Source organism: Chelonia mydas, chromosome 7, assembly GCF_015237465.2.
Source record: "Chelonia mydas isolate rCheMyd1 chromosome 7, rCheMyd1.pri.v2, whole genome shotgun sequence".
Taxonomy (NCBI): Eukaryota; Metazoa; Chordata; order Testudines; family Cheloniidae; genus Chelonia; species Chelonia mydas.
Genome location: NC_057853.1, coordinates 57,078,346 through 57,096,497, shown reverse-complemented (window position 1 = coordinate 57,096,497; position 18,152 = coordinate 57,078,346). Strand labels below are relative to the sequence as shown.

The following is an 18,152-nucleotide window of genomic DNA, read 5'->3' as shown; positions in this document are numbered from 1 at the left end:
GCAGCTGCCATTTAAGTCCCTTTGCGTGTCTACGCAAGAGAAGAATTTTCCCTATAATTTATACCATCAGTGAGTGAAGATTGTAAAGCACATTGGTATCCTGTAGGGTGAAGGGAACATTAGGAATCTCCAGTCATGATCACTGTCAGTTCATTTGGCTCCTGACTTAGCTTCATTTTGAACAGGGCCCTTCTGTATTGCAGGACTGCATCATTAAGATTGAGTTGGAGAAAACAGCCAACGGGAGCCTGGGATTTGCGCTGGTAGGTGGCAGAAATGGCCGGGCTATCCTAATTAAAGCCATCAGCCCAAGAAGTATCGCTGATCTCGATGGGAGGCTTCAAGTGGGTGACATTTTACTAAAGGTAACGTTTGGCTTCACTGCTTTGGTCTAGATTTGCCCTGGAAGTTTAGGGAGAGTTTGTGTTATGCTGTGCAGTCATAACCAAACATTGAACATGATCACTGTAATCAGATCATAATTGGGGGTTCCCGTGACTTGCCACCTGCCTGGGCAAATGTCAAAAATTGGGGTGGGTGGTTGGGTGCTAGCCCGGCTGCAGCTGAACTTCCTAATCTACAAAACCCTGCAGATCCCGACTCCTGGGCATAGTGCTTCTCATAAGGGCAGGCGCCAGTTACTGCAAAGGGGGCGTATCTGTGCTACTGCCTGCATTAGGCCGCTAGTTTCTAGAAAAGGGTTGGCCTGCTTCTGACATGACTCAGATCAGCTGGCCTCTCTGTAGTGGCTTGTGTTAATGAGTTAGCTTGAGATAGCAAAACCCCAGACCGAAATGCTGAGCAACTCTCTGCAGAGACTGCACACGCCAGCCGTTGTAATGTTAATGACTAATTAAACAGCCAGGCTGACGGAGACCCAGATACCAGAGTGATGGGCATGGGCAGGATTGTGGGGGAGGGGGGAATACATTGCCCTCCACAACTTCCAGCCTATGAGGCAGCAGTGGTATCTGTGTCCTCTCTAACTTCTGGCTGGCTGTGCGGGAAGGGAGGCAGGCAGTGGAGGGAGGCGAAGAGGAAAGTCTGAAGCTGCTCTGTGGAGCATCATGTCCCTGGGCTCAGGTAGGTGGGAGGCAGCTGCAGTACAGTCTGCTGCCTGTAGGAGTCACTCTGTCCCATGCTGGGGCTCCTCTCTGCAGAGCTCAACTCCCTGCCTGCCTTGGCTTCTTCCCCTCTCCCCCCACACCCCAAGCTTGGCTGAGTGACTTCAGAGCAGGAGTCTGGCCAAGCCAGGAGGGGCAGCACTGGCAGGAGCTTTGGTTTCTCCTCCTCCCCCCACCCCCCACCCCCAGTTAGTGCCAGGTCGGGGTGGGGGGGCGCTGGGGATAGCAAGTGTGGGGAGGAGGGAGGAGACGGTGGGGATTCCACAGAGGGAGCAATCTGCAGGACAGAGGAGTCAAGGGTGAGGGGGACTCCTGTGTGGGCTGGGGCCAGCTGCCAGGAAGGTTGGGAGGGGTGGAGGAGGGCACCCCAGGGAGCGCAGGGGGTGGGTAGCTGAAGAGGTGGTCACACATTTCCAGCAGAAAATGGCCTCTTGCTCCAGACCGAACGTTTGCAGATTTTGTTTTTCTTCCCCAAATTTTTCCCTTTTTTTAACAAAAAGAGCTGAAAAAACCCCAAATCCCCAAATTTGTTCTTGTTCATGTTTCATCCCCACAGCTCCCTTTCTTCTTTCCACTGGATAGAGGGGCAAAACATGGAAAACTGAAAATGTGTCAGTTCCTGGAGGGTGGTGGCTGTCTGGTGGTACTGCTCTGTACAAAGGTTTACCTAGGAGAGAGGTTCTACTGAGTTATTAACAGTGAAGGGAATGCGGACAAGCAGAGCCTTTTTAAGCTGTGGGGGAGGTGTGCACATGTGCTCCGTGCCAGTGTGCGATATGAAACCCTTCTGCTCCAGGGCTGTTAAGGCATTTGTCTTTGTGTGCTTTCCAGGTGAATGGAGATTTAGTGTCTGGTTTAACGCGCAATACGGTGATTGACCTCTTACGCAAGGCTCAAGGCACTGTTCAGCTCACTGTCTGCCGAAGCACGGCATTGCATTGGGCTTATTCAGGCAGCCAGTGCGATACCTCTTCCCTCCAGAGCACAACAGCCCAGTCTGGTAAGCACTAGCGCAGTCCACTCCTTGCATGTTCAAAGTGGGCAGGTGGTGTGCTTTGGCTTGACTCTCCTCTCAGCGACACCAGTAGCTCCATTGACTTCAAAGGAGTCGCTCCTGCTTTACACCACTGTAAGTGAGAGTAAAATTGGGCCCACTGCCCCTGATTCTCCGCTCTGACCAAGCAGTGCTTGGCACAGGACCCCAAGGAACAGGCAAAGGTGGCTTTAAGCTTCATTCTGGGGATGGCTGGGGGCAAAGTTATAGCAACTTCAGGGATGCACCAACTTAGCTCTGGTTTCTTCTGTTCCCAGGTGCTATTCCCAGAGCTGGGAATAGCTGGAGTACGGAGACATTCTCACCATGTTCCCTGTGCCAGGGGCTACCAGCGGGGCTGGGGTAGAGCCATAGTGTCTGTTCTCCACCACCCAAAATCCTCCTTGCCCCAGAGAATGCCAGGCAGCTGATTAAGCCAGCCAGCATAGTGGTGCAGAGAGGTGTAACGGGGGTAAGAATCAGGCCCTGAATGTCAGATTGGTCTGAATTCTTGCTTATATATATATATATATATACACAAACATTTTGCTGCACTAGAGAGCATGGCTTGTAGAATTTGCACACACTGATTGCACTGATTGTATACAAAGTTGTGGTAATTTACATATATAGCTGGCCATTTAACATCTAACTGGCATTGCTGAGTCAGTGGTTCTCAATCTTTGTTGGTCCCCGATCCAATAAACGGTCAGAAAATTGCCCTAGATATCCCATAATCCTTTTGAGGTCCAAGGATTTGTGGGATATGAGTTATGGATTGATTTTTGGGGCCATTTTTTGGCTTGCTCATCAAAGAAGGTAGGAGTGGATGACTTCAGGGGTCAAGGGACTGGTGCTTTTAGGTTGAGCTAGAGTGCTGTGGGGATAGGGACTTTTTAGTGCTGCAGTTTTCTAGAAAGTCTTGCAAGCATTTCCCAGTCCCTGGAACTAGATGCAGTTTTATCTTGCTACGCAGAAGGAGGGAGGCGGTTTTCCTTTTCTTCACTGCTATCATCATCCACATGGGCCTTTATTCCCTCGCTCATTACCCTTATGTTAACCATGTCTATGCTCAGTCTGCTCATTCTGACATCTCCACATTCCATTGGCTCTGAATGGCCATTAATTCTCTGAGTCTATCTGCGACTTCCGTCACCATGGTATCTGAGCACCTTCAGTGTATTTATCCTCTCAGCACCACGCTCAGGTAGGGCAGTGTGGGGAACTGAGGCACAGCGAGACAAAGTGATGGGACCAAGGTCACATAGAAAGGCTGAGGCAGAGCAAGGAATCCAACTCGGGTCTCCTGAGAGCCTTGCTTGCACTCTTAAGCGCTGACCCATCCTTCCCCTAACGCTGCCCAGACTGTACTGCCGGTGTGCCGTGTCGGGAGAGGTTTCTCACCCAGGCTGGGTGCTGGGGGATGCCAGCCAGCGATGTCACAGAGACCGTGGGAGAAGGTTCTACTGGAGGGTGTGACAGTTGGCGGCAGTTGAGGAATGAGGCGGGTCGAATGGGGAGGGGGGTCCATCAGGCTAGGCTGCTCATGAGGGACATGGCCCCCAGGTGACCCCTGTGAATTGGAGTCAGATATAGGGAGCAACTGGTTTATGTTTCCCCCCCTCTTTTCCAGTCCTTCTGAGCGTCAGGCTGAGGGTGCAAGCCCGGCCCACAAGTCACATTAAAAGACTCTTCTCCACAGGACTTGGAAGCTGCGTTAGGTGCTGGCCTGGAAGGAAGAGGTGACCTGTTCCCCTCTCGTCTCCAGTGCGGGAGTAGGGATAAGTGGGGCAGGTGGGGAAGAGCTGCCAGATACACAGCCTGGGGGAAATTCTGCTCCCACAAAGTCCCTGGCAAAACTCCCATTGACTTCAGTGCGGGTAGGACTGCACCCTATATGTGCTAGCTGGAGGAGCCAGAAGCTCAGTGTCCGGAGCCTGGGGGGTTTACAGCTAGTGTCTGCTTCTGTAGCTCTCTGCTGATGGGTTTCCATGCTGCCAGTGTCACACTGCACAGAAGAGGAGGAGCTTGCCTCTCAGATTCTAAAGACCTTTTTCTTTGCTCTCACTCTCTTGCGTTCAGATGAACAAGGTAGCGAGGGAAGCCTAGAAGCCGAGCACACATTCACTTTCAGAGGAGTGGAAGAGGAATCCAGCCAGATGTGCAGCAAGGTGAAGCCTGAGTGGAATTTCTAGACGTTACCTGGTGACCTGTTTACATGTGTCTCAGTGGCATGGGTTTGGGGAAATGAAGAGAAATCAGTTAATGGGCCACCCCTCTGTGGAGGATCATATTCTAATAAAGTAATAAACCAGGGGTTCTCAAACTGGGGGTTGGGACCCCTCAGGGGGTCTCGATGATATTACATGCGGGGTCGCGAGCTGTCAGCCTCCACCCCAAAACCCACTTTGCCTCCAGCATTTATAATGGCGTTAAATATATTAAAAAGTGTTTTTAATTTATAAGGGGGGGGTCGCACTCAGAAGCTTGCTATGTGAAAGAGGTCACCAGTACAAAAGTTTGAGAACCACTGCAATAAACCATGTTGAAGGGACTGGGCTATTATAAGCAGAGCTGGTAGCTCCGGATTGAGGCAGGGGTCATGTGGAAAAAACATAGTATGTGATCCTGTAGTTAAAGACTGTCTCATAACGCAGACACACAAGGGGGCTGAATTCAGATTGCACAGACAATCTTTATTCTGGCATTTCCTAACTTCTGAATGTTTGACTTCGCAACTTTTACATTTTTAATACCATTTTTTTTAATGAGATACATATTAAAAAGTTGCACCTTACTGACCACCAACTGCTGCCTTTGAAACGACAAAACTTATCTTCCTCAAACTTAGTTTGGTATCTAAGCCTCAGCAAGGTCTACGAAATATGCCAAGTTTTGTAGCTTCAGCCATTTTTTAGTTATACAGCTGTAAAGTTGCTGGTAAAAAAATATGGCCAAAATGTAACTCTTTCCATGCTCAAATGATAAAAAAAAAAAGGCTCAACCAATTTCACACATATTTAAAACAAAACAAAAAAGGCATCTTTGAGTTGAGTCGAGCTGAGAAAATTTCATGGTGAGAGGAATTTGTTTGACAAAGTTTTGAGCGAGGTATTAGACTGGAACTTAACTGTCCAAGATCACTAAAATACAGAATCACACCTATGCTGTGCACATGATCTAGCAAATCAGTTTGCCCCCAAAATAAAATCAAATCCTCAATTAGCAATATATTAAAGCTCTTGTTTAATTTTAAGCACATGGTTAAGTCCCTCCCTTTTCAGCAAAGCACATGCTTAGCATTCAACCCACGTTTAAGGTATTTGCTGAATGGGAGCCTAAAACTCATGTCTTATTCTTGGTTATTTTCAGCATGTCTTGAGCCCAATCTCCTTCAAGCAGGTAGTGTATATGCTTTACTTTCAAAACCACTGCTGCCATTTGCTCCCAACGGGTAGCTTTTAAAACTGACAAAGTACTGAGAAAAATGGATGAATAAAGGAGCAAAGCAAAATATCTTCTCTCTGCTAAGAGACCAACAAAAATCCCCATGGTTTTCTCCACTCAATTTGGTCTTACGTGTAGAAATTGGATTACTGAATTCATGCTTCTTTTGCATTTCTGATGGGGGAAAATAAGCCTGAATATATGGCAATAAGACAGAAATGGTGACTTTTGTAGAGGTACTTTTGGGGATTCAACAGTTTACACTTTGTAATATGCAAAGATGGTTTTCTGATTGCATCTGAAATACAAATTAGGGAAAGAATGAGAGTAAATCCATCCTGAACTGAAATCTAGGTAAATATCTCTCAAACGTTACAATTGAGAAGGAGCAACTTGCATATGGTAAAGGCAGATGTTCTGTATCATAATCTAAATGCAGAATCCAATTATCACTCTGGAACTATACAATCAGCCACCGATATGCACGCTGTCTCCTCCATCTGGAGGACAATCAAGTGTCTGCTTTCTCTGCCAGTCAAGTGTTCCTTCCATAGACCAGCTGCACCGTGCCACTAGCAGCTGGCATTGTTGTGCCTGGGATAAAAAGCAAGTTATTGCCAGTAGTTCATGCTCATCCAGTGGTGCTTCCTGCTGCCAGTTAATACGGTACGTGAGAGACAGAGAGCATGGCGTGGATCGTAAATCCTGTAAGTGATTGAACTCTCATTGTGAGAGCAGAGGAATAATTAATATGGATCCCTCCAGATCTCAATGATGCATGCTAGGATGTGCACTTGTACAGAGATGTCTGGATTGTTGTGGAGCTTGCAAATACAGCTGAAGAGACTTTTTACGCTGAGTAGGTCCTGCGATGCTGAATTGAGATTTGTGCATGTATCTTTGACCGGGAAACTTTCCATTTCCCTTTTCGGGCTTTGACAAGGGATGTGTTTTTGTCAGATGAGAAATAAATTTATCAATGAAATTAACAGTATTCTTGATGCTTCCTCCCATTGATTTTTCATTATGGTTTTATTTTGTTTCCACAGGATTCAGAAAGTAAATGCGGTTCACCCTTGCAAAGTCAATCAACTGAACTGGAGTATGAGGCAAATGCAGACAGGTCAGTCTTTCCAGCACATAAAAATTCATGACAATGTACAGCATGGCCAGTTTGTTCTTCTATTTCTTTGAGCAATCCTAATATCATAGATTTATACAGCACCATCCATCCCATAGTGAGTCCCAAGCTACTTTTATTCAGCACTATTGAAATGCAGCTACCTCTGCAATGGGGACGCTAACAAGCCCCCACACAGCAGTGACAGGAGGGGGAATTTTAGACAAGGACATCAAGGCATATTGTACTCTTACAAAAAACGTCTTAAGATTTATATTGTCTATGCAGCACCAGGTGGTCTGATTTTCGTGCTCAGCAGCCTCAGCTGCCATTGACATTGCTGGGTGTCCCTGGTTCTGCTTGGCTCTACCTTGGAAGTCATTGAATCTGTGATCAGAAACAGTCCCCCATGATAGAGATCAGCCATCTCACAGCATGAATAATGAATTAATTCATCTGAGCAGCCCACTGACTGAAATACATTTATATAAGTCATTCATCAAATGACAAACAAAACCGTAAAAATCAAAGTCTATCTGGGGATAATTCACAAACAGAAAAAGGAGTTCAAATGGTTGAATAAATACTTGGCTCCGCTTTCCAGCAGACACATATGGACATGAACTGGAAAAGAAGATGTTAATCAGCCATTTTCATAACCTTCAGAAGTATGTAGCTGCAATTTTGTTAGAAAGTTTGGTGGGTTGTGTTTTCCACAAGATCAGTAGGGAACAGGTACAGAGAAGGGCTACTAGGATGATCCGAGGAATGGAAAACCTGTCTTATGAAAGGAGACTCAAGGAGCTTGGGTTGTTTAGCCTAACTAAAAGAAGGTTGAAGGGAGATATGATTGCTCTCTCTAAATATATCAGAGGGATAAATACTGGAGAGAGAGAGGAATTATTTAAGCTCAGTACCATTGTGGACACAAGAACAAATGGATATAAACTGGTCATTGGGAAGTTTAGACTTGAAATTAGATGAAGGTTTCTAACCATCAGAGGAGGGAATAGCCTTCCAAGGGAAGCAGGGGGGCAAAAGACCTATCTGGCTTTAAGATTAAACTCAATAAGTTTATGGAGGAGATGGTATGATGGGATAACATGATTTTGGTAATTAAATATTCATGGTAAATAGGCCCAATGGCCTGTGATGGGATGCTAGATGGGGTGGGATCTGAGTTACTACAGAAAATTCTTTCCTGGTGAATCTTGCCCATGTGCTCAGGGTTTAGCTGATCGCCATATTTGGGGTCGGGAAGGAATTTTCCTCCAGGGCAGATTGGAAGAGGCCCTAGAGGTTTTTCGCCTTCCTCTGTAGCATGGGGCACGGGTCACTTGCTGGAGGATTCTCTGCTCCTTGAAGTCTTTAAACCACAATTTGAGGACTTCAATAGCTCAGACATAGGTGAGAGGTTTTTCGCAGGAGTGGGTGGGTGAGATTCTGCGGCCTGCGTCGTGCAGGAGGTCAGACTAGCTTATCATAATGATCCCTTCTGACCTTAATATCTATGAATCCCTCATACAAGCAGAGAAAGAAATTGTGTGTGATTTTCTTGGACTTAAAGGCACAGGAATTGGGTTTTTTTCTATGTGAAATTAACAACTATGATAAAGAAGACAAATAGTTGTATCTGGCATTGGTCGTTGTGTAGTTAAGACGTGAGAATGTGACCCTCTTGTGACCTGCTAGTGCAGTTTCATTGTGGACTGTTGCAGTTCAAGATGAGCTAATGTTTCTTATGTTTAGTTCTATACTAGACTCATAGACTTTAAGGCCAGAAGGGACCATCATGATCATCTAGTCTGACCACCTGCACATTGCAGGCCATAGACCCTCTTACGCTCCTGAAATAGACCCATAACCTTTGGCTGGGTTACTGAAGTCCTCACAGCATGATTTAAATATTTCAACTTATAGAGAATACACCATTTACACTGGAAATGGGTCCCAGCTAAAAGTGTGGATCTGGATCCAAACTTTCCCAAAGTTTAGTGTGATTTAGATCTGGGGTTTTGTTTGGCCCATTGAATCTTTAAAAGTAGCCTCAAAGTTTGGATTCAGATCCAGACTTTCCAAAGTGAAGTGGTGTTTGGATTGGGACTTTCGATTCAGGGCTATCTCTTTTCCATGTTGTAAAACACTCTGGGGGGATATTTATTTTAGGAGGCCCTACCAGCTCTGCCTATTAGCTAAGGTAGGTTAGCACTTCTTCTAAGACCCTATTTTCAGTTGCTCATAACTTTACCACGCTTAAACTGTTGTTAAAGAGTTGTTTGGATTTACATATAAGGTCTCCTCAACCTTTTAAAATTAAGCTCCATAAAGTTAGCAGCGGATACCGTTAGCTGCTATATTTACAGACACTGCTACAGACAAAGGGAACCTTTGCTGTGGGGGACTTCTGTCATCCAGAACCCATGCCAGTGTCTGAAAATGGAAAGTTCATGAAAGTGCTGAGTGGTTTAAAAAGGAGCTTAGAACTCAAACGCTTATGCAGCCTTCATTGTAATGGTGGCTCCCACTCCCAACTAGAATGTTAACTGAGCATTGCTTTACAGATCACAGAAATACTACACATGTGAAAGCAGCTTTAGAACAGACAGTCAGGAGTCTGAGACTGACAGCTGGATAAGTGAGGAAGATGATGTGGCCCGGAGGATTTCTGTTCTATCCAGGGGTAAATGTGTGAAAGGCTCTCTCTTTTCTTTAACATATTGGCCCAGATCCCCAGTGTAGTTTTAATGAGCTCAACAGAATTAGGCCCATTCTGGGACTGTCTGTTCTGTGTTTGTACAGCACCTAACACTATTGGTCTGTAAGTAGGGCTTCTAGGTGCTACACTGATATAAATAGTAATAGGACACCAGCTGAGGCTCTTTCTGTCTATCCCACCTGTGGCTTCTTGGAACACAACTTTCATCATTATGCTGCATGCTGTGGCCATTGGAACTTCATGGCAATGGCAGGAATAGAGCTTAGATTGTCCTGCTCCAGCATTACAGGCCCTTGTAACTTGAGCTAACGAGGAATCTCCATTTGCTATTAGCACTACAGAGTAACTCACCCCAGCATCTCTGGTTCCAGTGTCACCAGCGGTCTGAACATAGACTCGCTGTATTGTCCCACGAGAGTTCAGATAGACCAAATGTGAGTCTTCAGATTCCGTTGACCTAGCAGTGTTTCATGTATGAATATTTGACATTTATGCAGGTTTCTTAACCATTTACCCATGTGCTCAGTAGACCACAGTTTCAAATTGGGACACCTACCTCAGGTAGGGTAACAACCAATAAAAATTCATCTTTGCTTTGGTGCAGCCAACATGCTGAAAAATTGTAAGTCCTGGGCTGGAATGGGAGGAAGAGGTAAAAACAGAACATGATATATTTCCTGAGTTGGGGGGAAAGTTAACGTACAGTAAGTATTCCTAGCACCAGGAAAGTGACCACACTAATCTGTAGGAAGTAGAGGATTTACAGTGAAGATGTGGGTGGAGTCTTTTGCACCAGTGTAAGCAGGCATTGAAGTATACAGTTCTGCAGTAACACTGTGTTTAGTCTAGGCTGTGTTTAGCAAATGCACATGGCCATGAGCTTCAGTGTTTGGCTCAGAATCCATCTTCCATGAAATTTGGGGGTGTTTAGATCCAGGGTTTTGACTTATGCTTGTGTCAGCTGGAAACATAAACGAGGCTGAGAAACTGTTTCTGGATTCTGCTTCCAAAACGTAGGTGGCAAAAGAAACTGAAGATTAGCAATCCCCTCCTTTTCAAAGCCAGCAGTGTGTGCGCATTGCACTACAAAGATTAAACTCATCCTCTCTTTGTTGTCAACGCCTAGGCAGAAAACTTGTTTCTGAAGACGAGCTGACTCAGCTGACTCATATTATGCCATCACCGACTGGGGAAGATCTGAGGTCTCGTCTCAGAGTTCTGATCCAGAACCTTCGGAGGCAGATTGAAGAACAAGAGATCCTGAAAGAGTTTGTGGTGAGATGTGTTGCTTTGCTTTTGTAGGCCTAAGTGTTTGGCACTGCTGGGAAAGTGAGTTATGTGTGAAAAAAATGAATCTCTCAAAGATTAGTATGTCCCCCGGCCCGCGCCGCTTCCAGCGGCTCCCATTGGCCTGGAGCAGCGAACCGTGGACACTGGGAGTCGCGATTGGCCGAACCTGCGGACACGGCACGCAAACAAATGGGCCCGGCCTGCCAGGGGCTTTCCCTGCAGAAGTGGCGGAACAAGTTTGGGAACCACTGGTCTAAATAATACTTAGTCCTGCCATGAGTGCAGGGGACTGGACTAGATGACCTCTCAGGGTCCCTTCCAGTTCTATGATTCTATGAATTCAAAAGAGGATTAGACACTTCTGTGGATAATGAGAACATGTGAAGTTACAATAGCTGGGATAAAAATGATAAAAGTTATAAACTCTTCTGCTTCAGAGCTTAAGCCAACCATTGACTGGTGGGGGCTAGCCATAAACTTCCCTTAAGGACAAGTTATTCTATAATTGTCTGTTACAAGCTTGGACCTTCCTCTGAAGAATCTGGTAATTGTCCCTGGTCTCCATGGTAATTCCTATTTTATATGTTCCTTTGTTCCTTTTACCTCCTGGCCAGCTCTTGCCGTCCGGTAACAAAATCCCCCCAACACAAGGGTGTTTGACAGAAGTGTGTAGTGTTTGCTAACCATCCCACAAGCCTAACAGCCTCTGAAGTTCCTATCTATCAGTGACTCAGGCAGGAGGGTGCCCTAGGTCACTCTTGGCTACGGTGTCCTACAGCAGCTATCAGCTGAGTCCTGTGGGTCTGGTCACACAGGATGTAGTCCCTTTTTAAGGCCATTCTTTGTACCTGATCTGTCATTCAAAACCAGTTTGCACTTTCTCTGAATGAGGTTTGGGCCCATGGTACCCTTACTAGTCCAGAGCTCCTTTCACACTGAGGAATCGCCAAGCGCTTTACAGACCGTGGGCCAAATTCAAAAGTATGTTCCACAGCGGTTCTCAAACTGTGGGTCAGGATCCCAAAGTGAGTTGTGACCCCATTATAATGGGTTTGCCAGGGCTGGCGTTAGACTTGCTGGGGCACTGGGCTGAAGCTAAAGCCCAAGGGCTTCAGCCATAGGCAGCAGGGCTCAGACTTTGGCTTTGGCCCTGGGTGGCAAGGCTCAGGTTACAGGCCCCCTGCCCAGGGCTGAATCTCTTGGGCTTTGGCTCCCAACCCAGGGCGGCGGGGCTCAGGCAGGCTCAAGCTTCAGTCTCCTCTCCTGGGGTCATGTAATAATTTTTATTGTCAGAAGGGAGTTGCGGTGCAAAGAAGTTTGATAACCCCTAGTGTAGCATATATGTCGATAATAGGGTGGAAGTAGGTATTGGAGAGTGTAAGTTGGTGTAACTCACCCCAAGGCGATAAAAACGAGGAACAGGAAAAGCAACTTACAAGAAAGTGCAAAAAGGTGTCAATGAAACTACTTTAACTGACACCTTCCTGTTCTTTGATGTGTTTGTTATATCAAGTTAAACCTTATACCTACGTACAAACACTTATGATCACGTAACTTACACTACCTACCTTTGAATTGTGCCCGGTACGTATCACTTCCCCCAATCACTGAAATGCAGCCACCACTGGGGTGGAAATGCGACATCTGCTCTGTGCTAGCAATTACAAGCGTTTCTTAGGGCAGCAGCTTGTTCGTTACCCATGCTGGAATGTGGCCAAGACACCAGAATGAACACGCCCTTCACTAACATATATGCCATGGAATCTTCAATGACGTGCTCAGACCTTGGTTTGAAATCTCGTGGGAAATCCCTGGAAACACTCACTCATGGGGGCTGAAGAATGTCACTGGTCTCTCAAAGTATTTAGAAGGTGGGAAATGAAAGTGCCTTGCTTTTGGGCCTCTGTGTTACCTGAAAATATAGAGTAGGGCGTATTGAGTGTATTCCAAACAAAACTCGGTTTCCCAGTCATAGGTCACATACATTGATGGCGAGTCCTAATGCTAACCCTGCAGCTTCTCTTTGGAGGCAGGAAATGAAGTGCCTTGACTATCTACCTTTGATCTAGGCTTTAGAACACATGAAACCGCTCGATGGCTGCCAAGTTGGGAAAGCGCCAGAAAACCGGGAGAAAAACAGATACCGAGATATCCTTCCATGTAAGCAAGTACACTAAAGGGGCTTAAAAACACGTGAGGAATACATGGGAGCCAAGGAAAACAGCTGGTAGGCTGAGTTATAGCAGGCAAATCTAGCCCCTCCTCTTGTCGTCGGGGGCTCCAGAAACAGTGGAATCTGGTACATGGGCAGTGGGTAGAATTGGTGGAGTTCATGCAGGAGATTTGGACCCCTTCAGTGATATGGAGCCCAGCTCCATGAGGGGTCCCTGCTCTTCCCCTCTACAGTGGGTTCTGGGAGTAGGGCAAGGGTAAGGCTAATGAATTTGCTGCTGTCTAGATTCCCCAGACATTGTCCCCAGGGGTGCAGGAGAGGTGGGAGGTGAAATGGGGGGTTTAGTCCCTTCTCTGTCTCCATAGAACCTCTTCCTAAATTTTGCACCGGAAGATTTAACCCTAACTATAATGGCTGTGCTTTAAAGCCAGTCAAATGACTGTGATACAGTGGAATTCTGTCCCAGCATGATTGAGGCCCCCGAAAAGGGGTAAAATTCTTTCCTATGTTCCAAAGCATCTGAGAACATAAATATATTCTGATCCAACCCGCAGACCCCAAATCCCCATTGATCAATTCAAGCAAGGCACAAAAGTTTCACTACCAATCGGAGCTGGCTTCTGGAATTAAGATTTGATTGCCACAGCAGAATGTTCACTATTTACAGAGAGAGCAGTATGCCATTTTCATTTACACACAGACCTCTTTGTAATCTGTAACAATGGGAGCATTGCAGTGTTGTGTAATATTGGAGAAATATTACAAGTTTTTAAAGTTCCCTGTGTTACAGAAACTTTACAGTATCATATGGTACTGGTTCAGGTAACAGTAGGGTGAACTGCAGTGTTTTGGATTGTTACCATAAGACCCTGTTATAAGGCTTGTCAGATTGTGACAGAAGTGCCTTAAAGAAACAATATAGTTCTTAGCAGGAAGAGATGAATCATATAATATGATTGTAGAAATTGCCTGTTAGGAGGGATATTAATGTTGCTTGGCCAACCAAATGCACCATGAATATCACTGAGACAACACTCAACTGCCTGATGTTTAAGCTCCCCTTAGAGCCTAGACAGAGACGTGAATTTGGATCTTCAGCTGAAATAGCAAAACTTCAGAGGACTTTTTCTTTCTGTCCAGATGATGCAACACGGGTTCCTCTTGGAGCAACCAAGGGCTATATTAATGCAAGTTACATCCGAACGCATATTGGAGAAAAGGAACATTTCTATATTTCAGCACAGGGGCCTCTGCCTTGCACTGTGGCTGATTTCTGGCAAATGATTTGGGAGAATGAGTCAGATGTGATTGCCATGATGACGAAAGAAGTGGAGCTTGGAAAAGTCAAGTGTCACAGATACTGGCCTGAACCTCCACAGGACTCTCTAGACCTCAGTGAATTCCATCTGAGGCTGGAAAACGACCAGATCTTGGAATATTTTATCATCCGAATAATAGAAATAATTAACAAGCAGGTAAATTAAATATATTTTATTGTATGCCTGAAGAGGGGGACTTCAACACTATGTATTGTATCTCTCTGGCAGTATTTAGAGCAGTGTTGAGTAAGTTTCTTCTGTAGGATTTTCTGATTATTTTTCAGCTTTATGAAAACCTGAATTATAGGAGTGCACATAGAGTGGGTGATTTTTCCTTAGCTCTGTGCAGAAACGTGGATCTGGCCCTGCAGTTTTCAGGACAGGAACTGAAGGCCTTTAACTGCAGTGGATGTTGAGGGCACTTGCAGGATGTGCTCAGATTAGGACCTTTATAAATCTCTGTCCTCGGTAAGGATGACTGTGTGGGGGTGGGGGGTTCTTTGGCTGCACTGATGGGCAATCCGCTCTCAGTTCAGAGAAGCAGCCACATGTGATGTCTAAGGCCCTACCAAATTCATGGCCATGAAAAACGGGTCACAGACCATGAAATCTGGTCTCTAGCCATGAAATCTGGTCTTTTGTGTGCTTTTACCCTATACTATACAGATTTCACAGAGGAGACCAGCGTTTCTCAAATTGGGGGTCTTGAGCCAAAAGGGAGCGGCAGGGGGGTTGCAAGGTTATTTTAGGGGGGTTGCAATATTGCCACCCATACTTCTGCACTGCCTTCAGCACTGGGTTGCCTGACAGTGGCAGTTGCTGACTGAGGGCCCAGCTCTGAAGGCAGCCCCCACCAGCAGCAGAGCAGAAGTAAGGTTGGCAATACCATACCATGCCATCCTTACTTCTGTGCTGCTGCTGGTGGGGGCTCTGCCTTCACAGCTGGGCTTCCGGCATGCAACCGCCACTCGCCAGCAGCCCAGCTCTGAAGGCAGCGCCACCATCAGGAGCAGCACAGAAGTAAGGGTAGCAGTACTGCAAACCCCCCACAATAACTTTGCAATCCCCCACAACTCCTTTTTGAGTTGAGACCGCTACAATTACAACACTGTGAAATTTCAGATTTCAATCATGAAATTTATGATTTTTACAATCCTATGACCATGAAATTGACCAAAATGGACCCTGAATTTGGTAAACTAGTGACGTCCAAACGTTCGGAGATTCCTGAATCTGCTGGATGAGAACAGGCTCTTGGGCAAGATGTCCAGTCCTTCCTGCTTCCAGTTCGCATAGACATACAGTTAGGCTGGTCTTTCCAGTTGTTAAGGTTCCTTCCCTACTCTGAACTCTAGGGTACAGATGTGGGGACCTTCATGAAAACACCCCTAAGCTTATTTTTACCAGTTTAGGTTAAAACTTCCCCAAGGTACAAACTATTTTACCTTTTGTCCCTGGACTTTACTGCTGCCACCACCAAGCTTCTAACAAATATAACAAGGAAAGAGCCCGCTTGGAAACGTCTTTCCCCCCAAAATCCCCCCAAGCCCTACCCCCCCTTTCCTGGGGAAGGCTTGATAAAAATCCTCACCAATTTGCACAGGTGAACACAGACCCAAACCCTTGGATCTTAAGAACAAGGAAAAAGCAATCAGGTTCTTAAAAGAAGAATTTTAATTGAAGAAAAAATAAAAAGAATCACCTCTGTAAAATCAGGATGGTAAATACCTTACAGGGTGATCGGATTCAAAACATAGAGAATCCCTCGAGGCAAAACCTTAAGTTACAAAAAGACACAAAAACTGGAATATACATTCCATTCAGCACAACTTATTTTATCAGCCATTTAAACAAAACAGAATTTAATGCATATCTAACTAGATTGCTTATTAACCCTTTACAGGAGTTCTGACCTGCATTCCTGCTCTGGTCCCGGCAAAAGAAGAAACACACAGACAGAGAGAACCCTTTGTTTCCCTCCCCCCTCCAGCTTTGAAAGTATCTTGTCTCCTCATTGGTCATTTTGGTCAGGTGCCAGCGAGGTTATCTTTAGCTTCTTAACCCTTTACAGATGAAAGGGTTTTTTCCTCTGGCCAGGAGGGATTTAAAGGTGGTTAGCCTTCCCTTTATATTTATGACACCAGTACATTTCACTGTCAGCCCTAACCAGAACTATGAGATGCAGGGATCCCATGGGATAGACAAAAGTTAATGGAAAAGTTTTGAGCTCAAAAGGTTCATTTTGAGTTTTGGGTGAAGGTTCTGGTGAATATCTTTTGTCCAAAGTAGTATCCCCATCAGCCACTCCTTCAGTATCCCAAGATGCCCATTATGGCTGCTAACAGTGATAGGCACTATGGAAAACACTGCAGTAGAGATCCCTACCTGGCAGTTGTCTGTACGCTTTGGGAACACGTTCAGCTCAGTACCTGTGAACTGTGGGCCAGACTTACAAAGTCAGTGCAGATGCCCAATGCTCAAACCATGAAGAGGAGAAGTAGATTGTGCCAAAGAGGCTGATCTCATTTACACTGGCATAAAGAAGATCAGACACTGACCCATGGAAGCCTATTTATTCTTCTTTAATGCCTGTGTGAAACCTCCGAGAGCCCAAGGATACTTATACAGATGCAACAATGAATTACTGCTGAGGAAATCAAAGTCCACATCAGATGTTAAATGCCTGTTGTGCAGGAAGAAAAATTATTAAAAACATAAGAACATAAGTCCTTACAAAGCTTCAGGATATGGCTTGTTATAACTTGTAACACTTTCATAGTCCTTTCTATCTGAGGATCTCAGAGCACTTAAAAATATTAAAGTGCCACAATGTCTCTGTGAATGTTTAGAACGGTTAGTCCTAATCCCTCACTATCTGTCTTAAAAGCAGGGTCTCTCTTTATTGCTTATTGCATGTGAGTAGCCACAGTCCTTAGTTTTCTGGTTGACTTTACAAGAGTAACTCCTTCAATGAAATTCACATTGGTGATCGCTCTCTTCCAGACAGGAGAGAAACGCTTCGTAAAACACCTGCAGTTTACCACTTGGCCAGATCACGGTACTCCCAGACTGATAGAGCATCTCATAAAATTCATTCGCTACATGAGAAAAGTTCACCAGACGGGCCCCATAACCGCCCACTGCAGCGCTGGGATTGGAAGGAGCGGGGTTCTGCTTTGTATTGATATTTTGCTGAGCTGCATTGAAAAAGGTCTATGTGTGAGTATATCTAAACCAAATCATTATAAATATTACCATGGGCTTACTTGTGGAGGGACACCAATTCGCCCTGGTGTAAATCAACTCAAGTCAGTTTTCAAAAGGAAATGTTGAAATGTTCAAAAGGTAGTAAGTTCTGATTTCTGTTGAGTGTCGGGACAATAATTAATAGTAAAGCAGCGAAGGAACAATCTTACATTTCCCCATCGAGCATGTTCTTTTTAATAACTTGGCCTGCAATGAAATAACACCATTCTCTCCTGACAGTTCAATATCAAGCAGATAGTGAGAGAGCTGAGGCTTCAGCGATTTGGCATGATTCAAACCAAGGTAAGGTCTCCACCTTGAGACCAGGCTAATTTTGTTTAACGTCCCTGATTCATCAAGGCATAGGCTTCACTTCCATTGAAGTTCAAGAGACTTAAATATGTACTCAAGTGCTCTGCTGAATCGGGGCCATAAGTGGTGCTTAATTTGTGCCAGGGCTTGTGAGGGCTGAGCCCCGGCACCTCTGGCCCTGGCAGTTCATGGCCCCGGCACCTCTGGGCCTGGCAGTTCATAGCCCCGACACCTCTGGGCCTGGCAGCTCAGAGCCCCGGCCCCTCTGGGCCTGGCAGTTCATGGCCCCGGCACCTCTGGGCCTGGCAGTTCATGGCCCCGGCACCTCTGGGCCTGGCAGTTCATAGCCCCGACACCTCTGGGCCTGGCAGC

At 45.7% G+C, this 18,152-nt stretch overlaps 1 protein-coding gene across 3 annotated transcripts in view; it reads left to right on the top strand.

The window, feature by feature from the left end:
* The window catches only part of FRMPD2 (FERM and PDZ domain containing 2), a 129,956-nt gene that overhangs the window by 110,340 nt on the left and 1,464 nt on the right, over positions 1–18,152 (top strand). For 2 of the 3 annotated variants that reach the window (XM_043551851.1, XM_043551850.1), the window contains 10 exons: positions 204–365; positions 1,956–2,124; positions 4,240–4,328; positions 6,654–6,727; positions 9,286–9,404; positions 10,567–10,715; positions 12,800–12,890; positions 14,044–14,378; positions 17,226–17,441; positions 17,709–17,771. In XM_043551851.1, coding sequence (XP_043407786.1) covers positions 204–365; positions 1,956–2,124; positions 4,240–4,328; positions 6,654–6,727; positions 9,286–9,404; positions 10,567–10,715; positions 12,800–12,890; positions 14,044–14,378; positions 17,226–17,441; positions 17,709–17,771 — 1,467 coding nt within the window. Of the gene's footprint in view, positions 1–203; positions 366–1,955; positions 2,125–4,239; positions 4,329–6,653; positions 6,728–9,285; positions 9,405–10,566; positions 10,716–12,799; positions 12,891–14,043; positions 14,379–17,225; positions 17,442–17,708; positions 17,772–18,152 lie in introns of those variants that run through there. The other variant, XM_037905588.2, reaches the window with a different exon arrangement.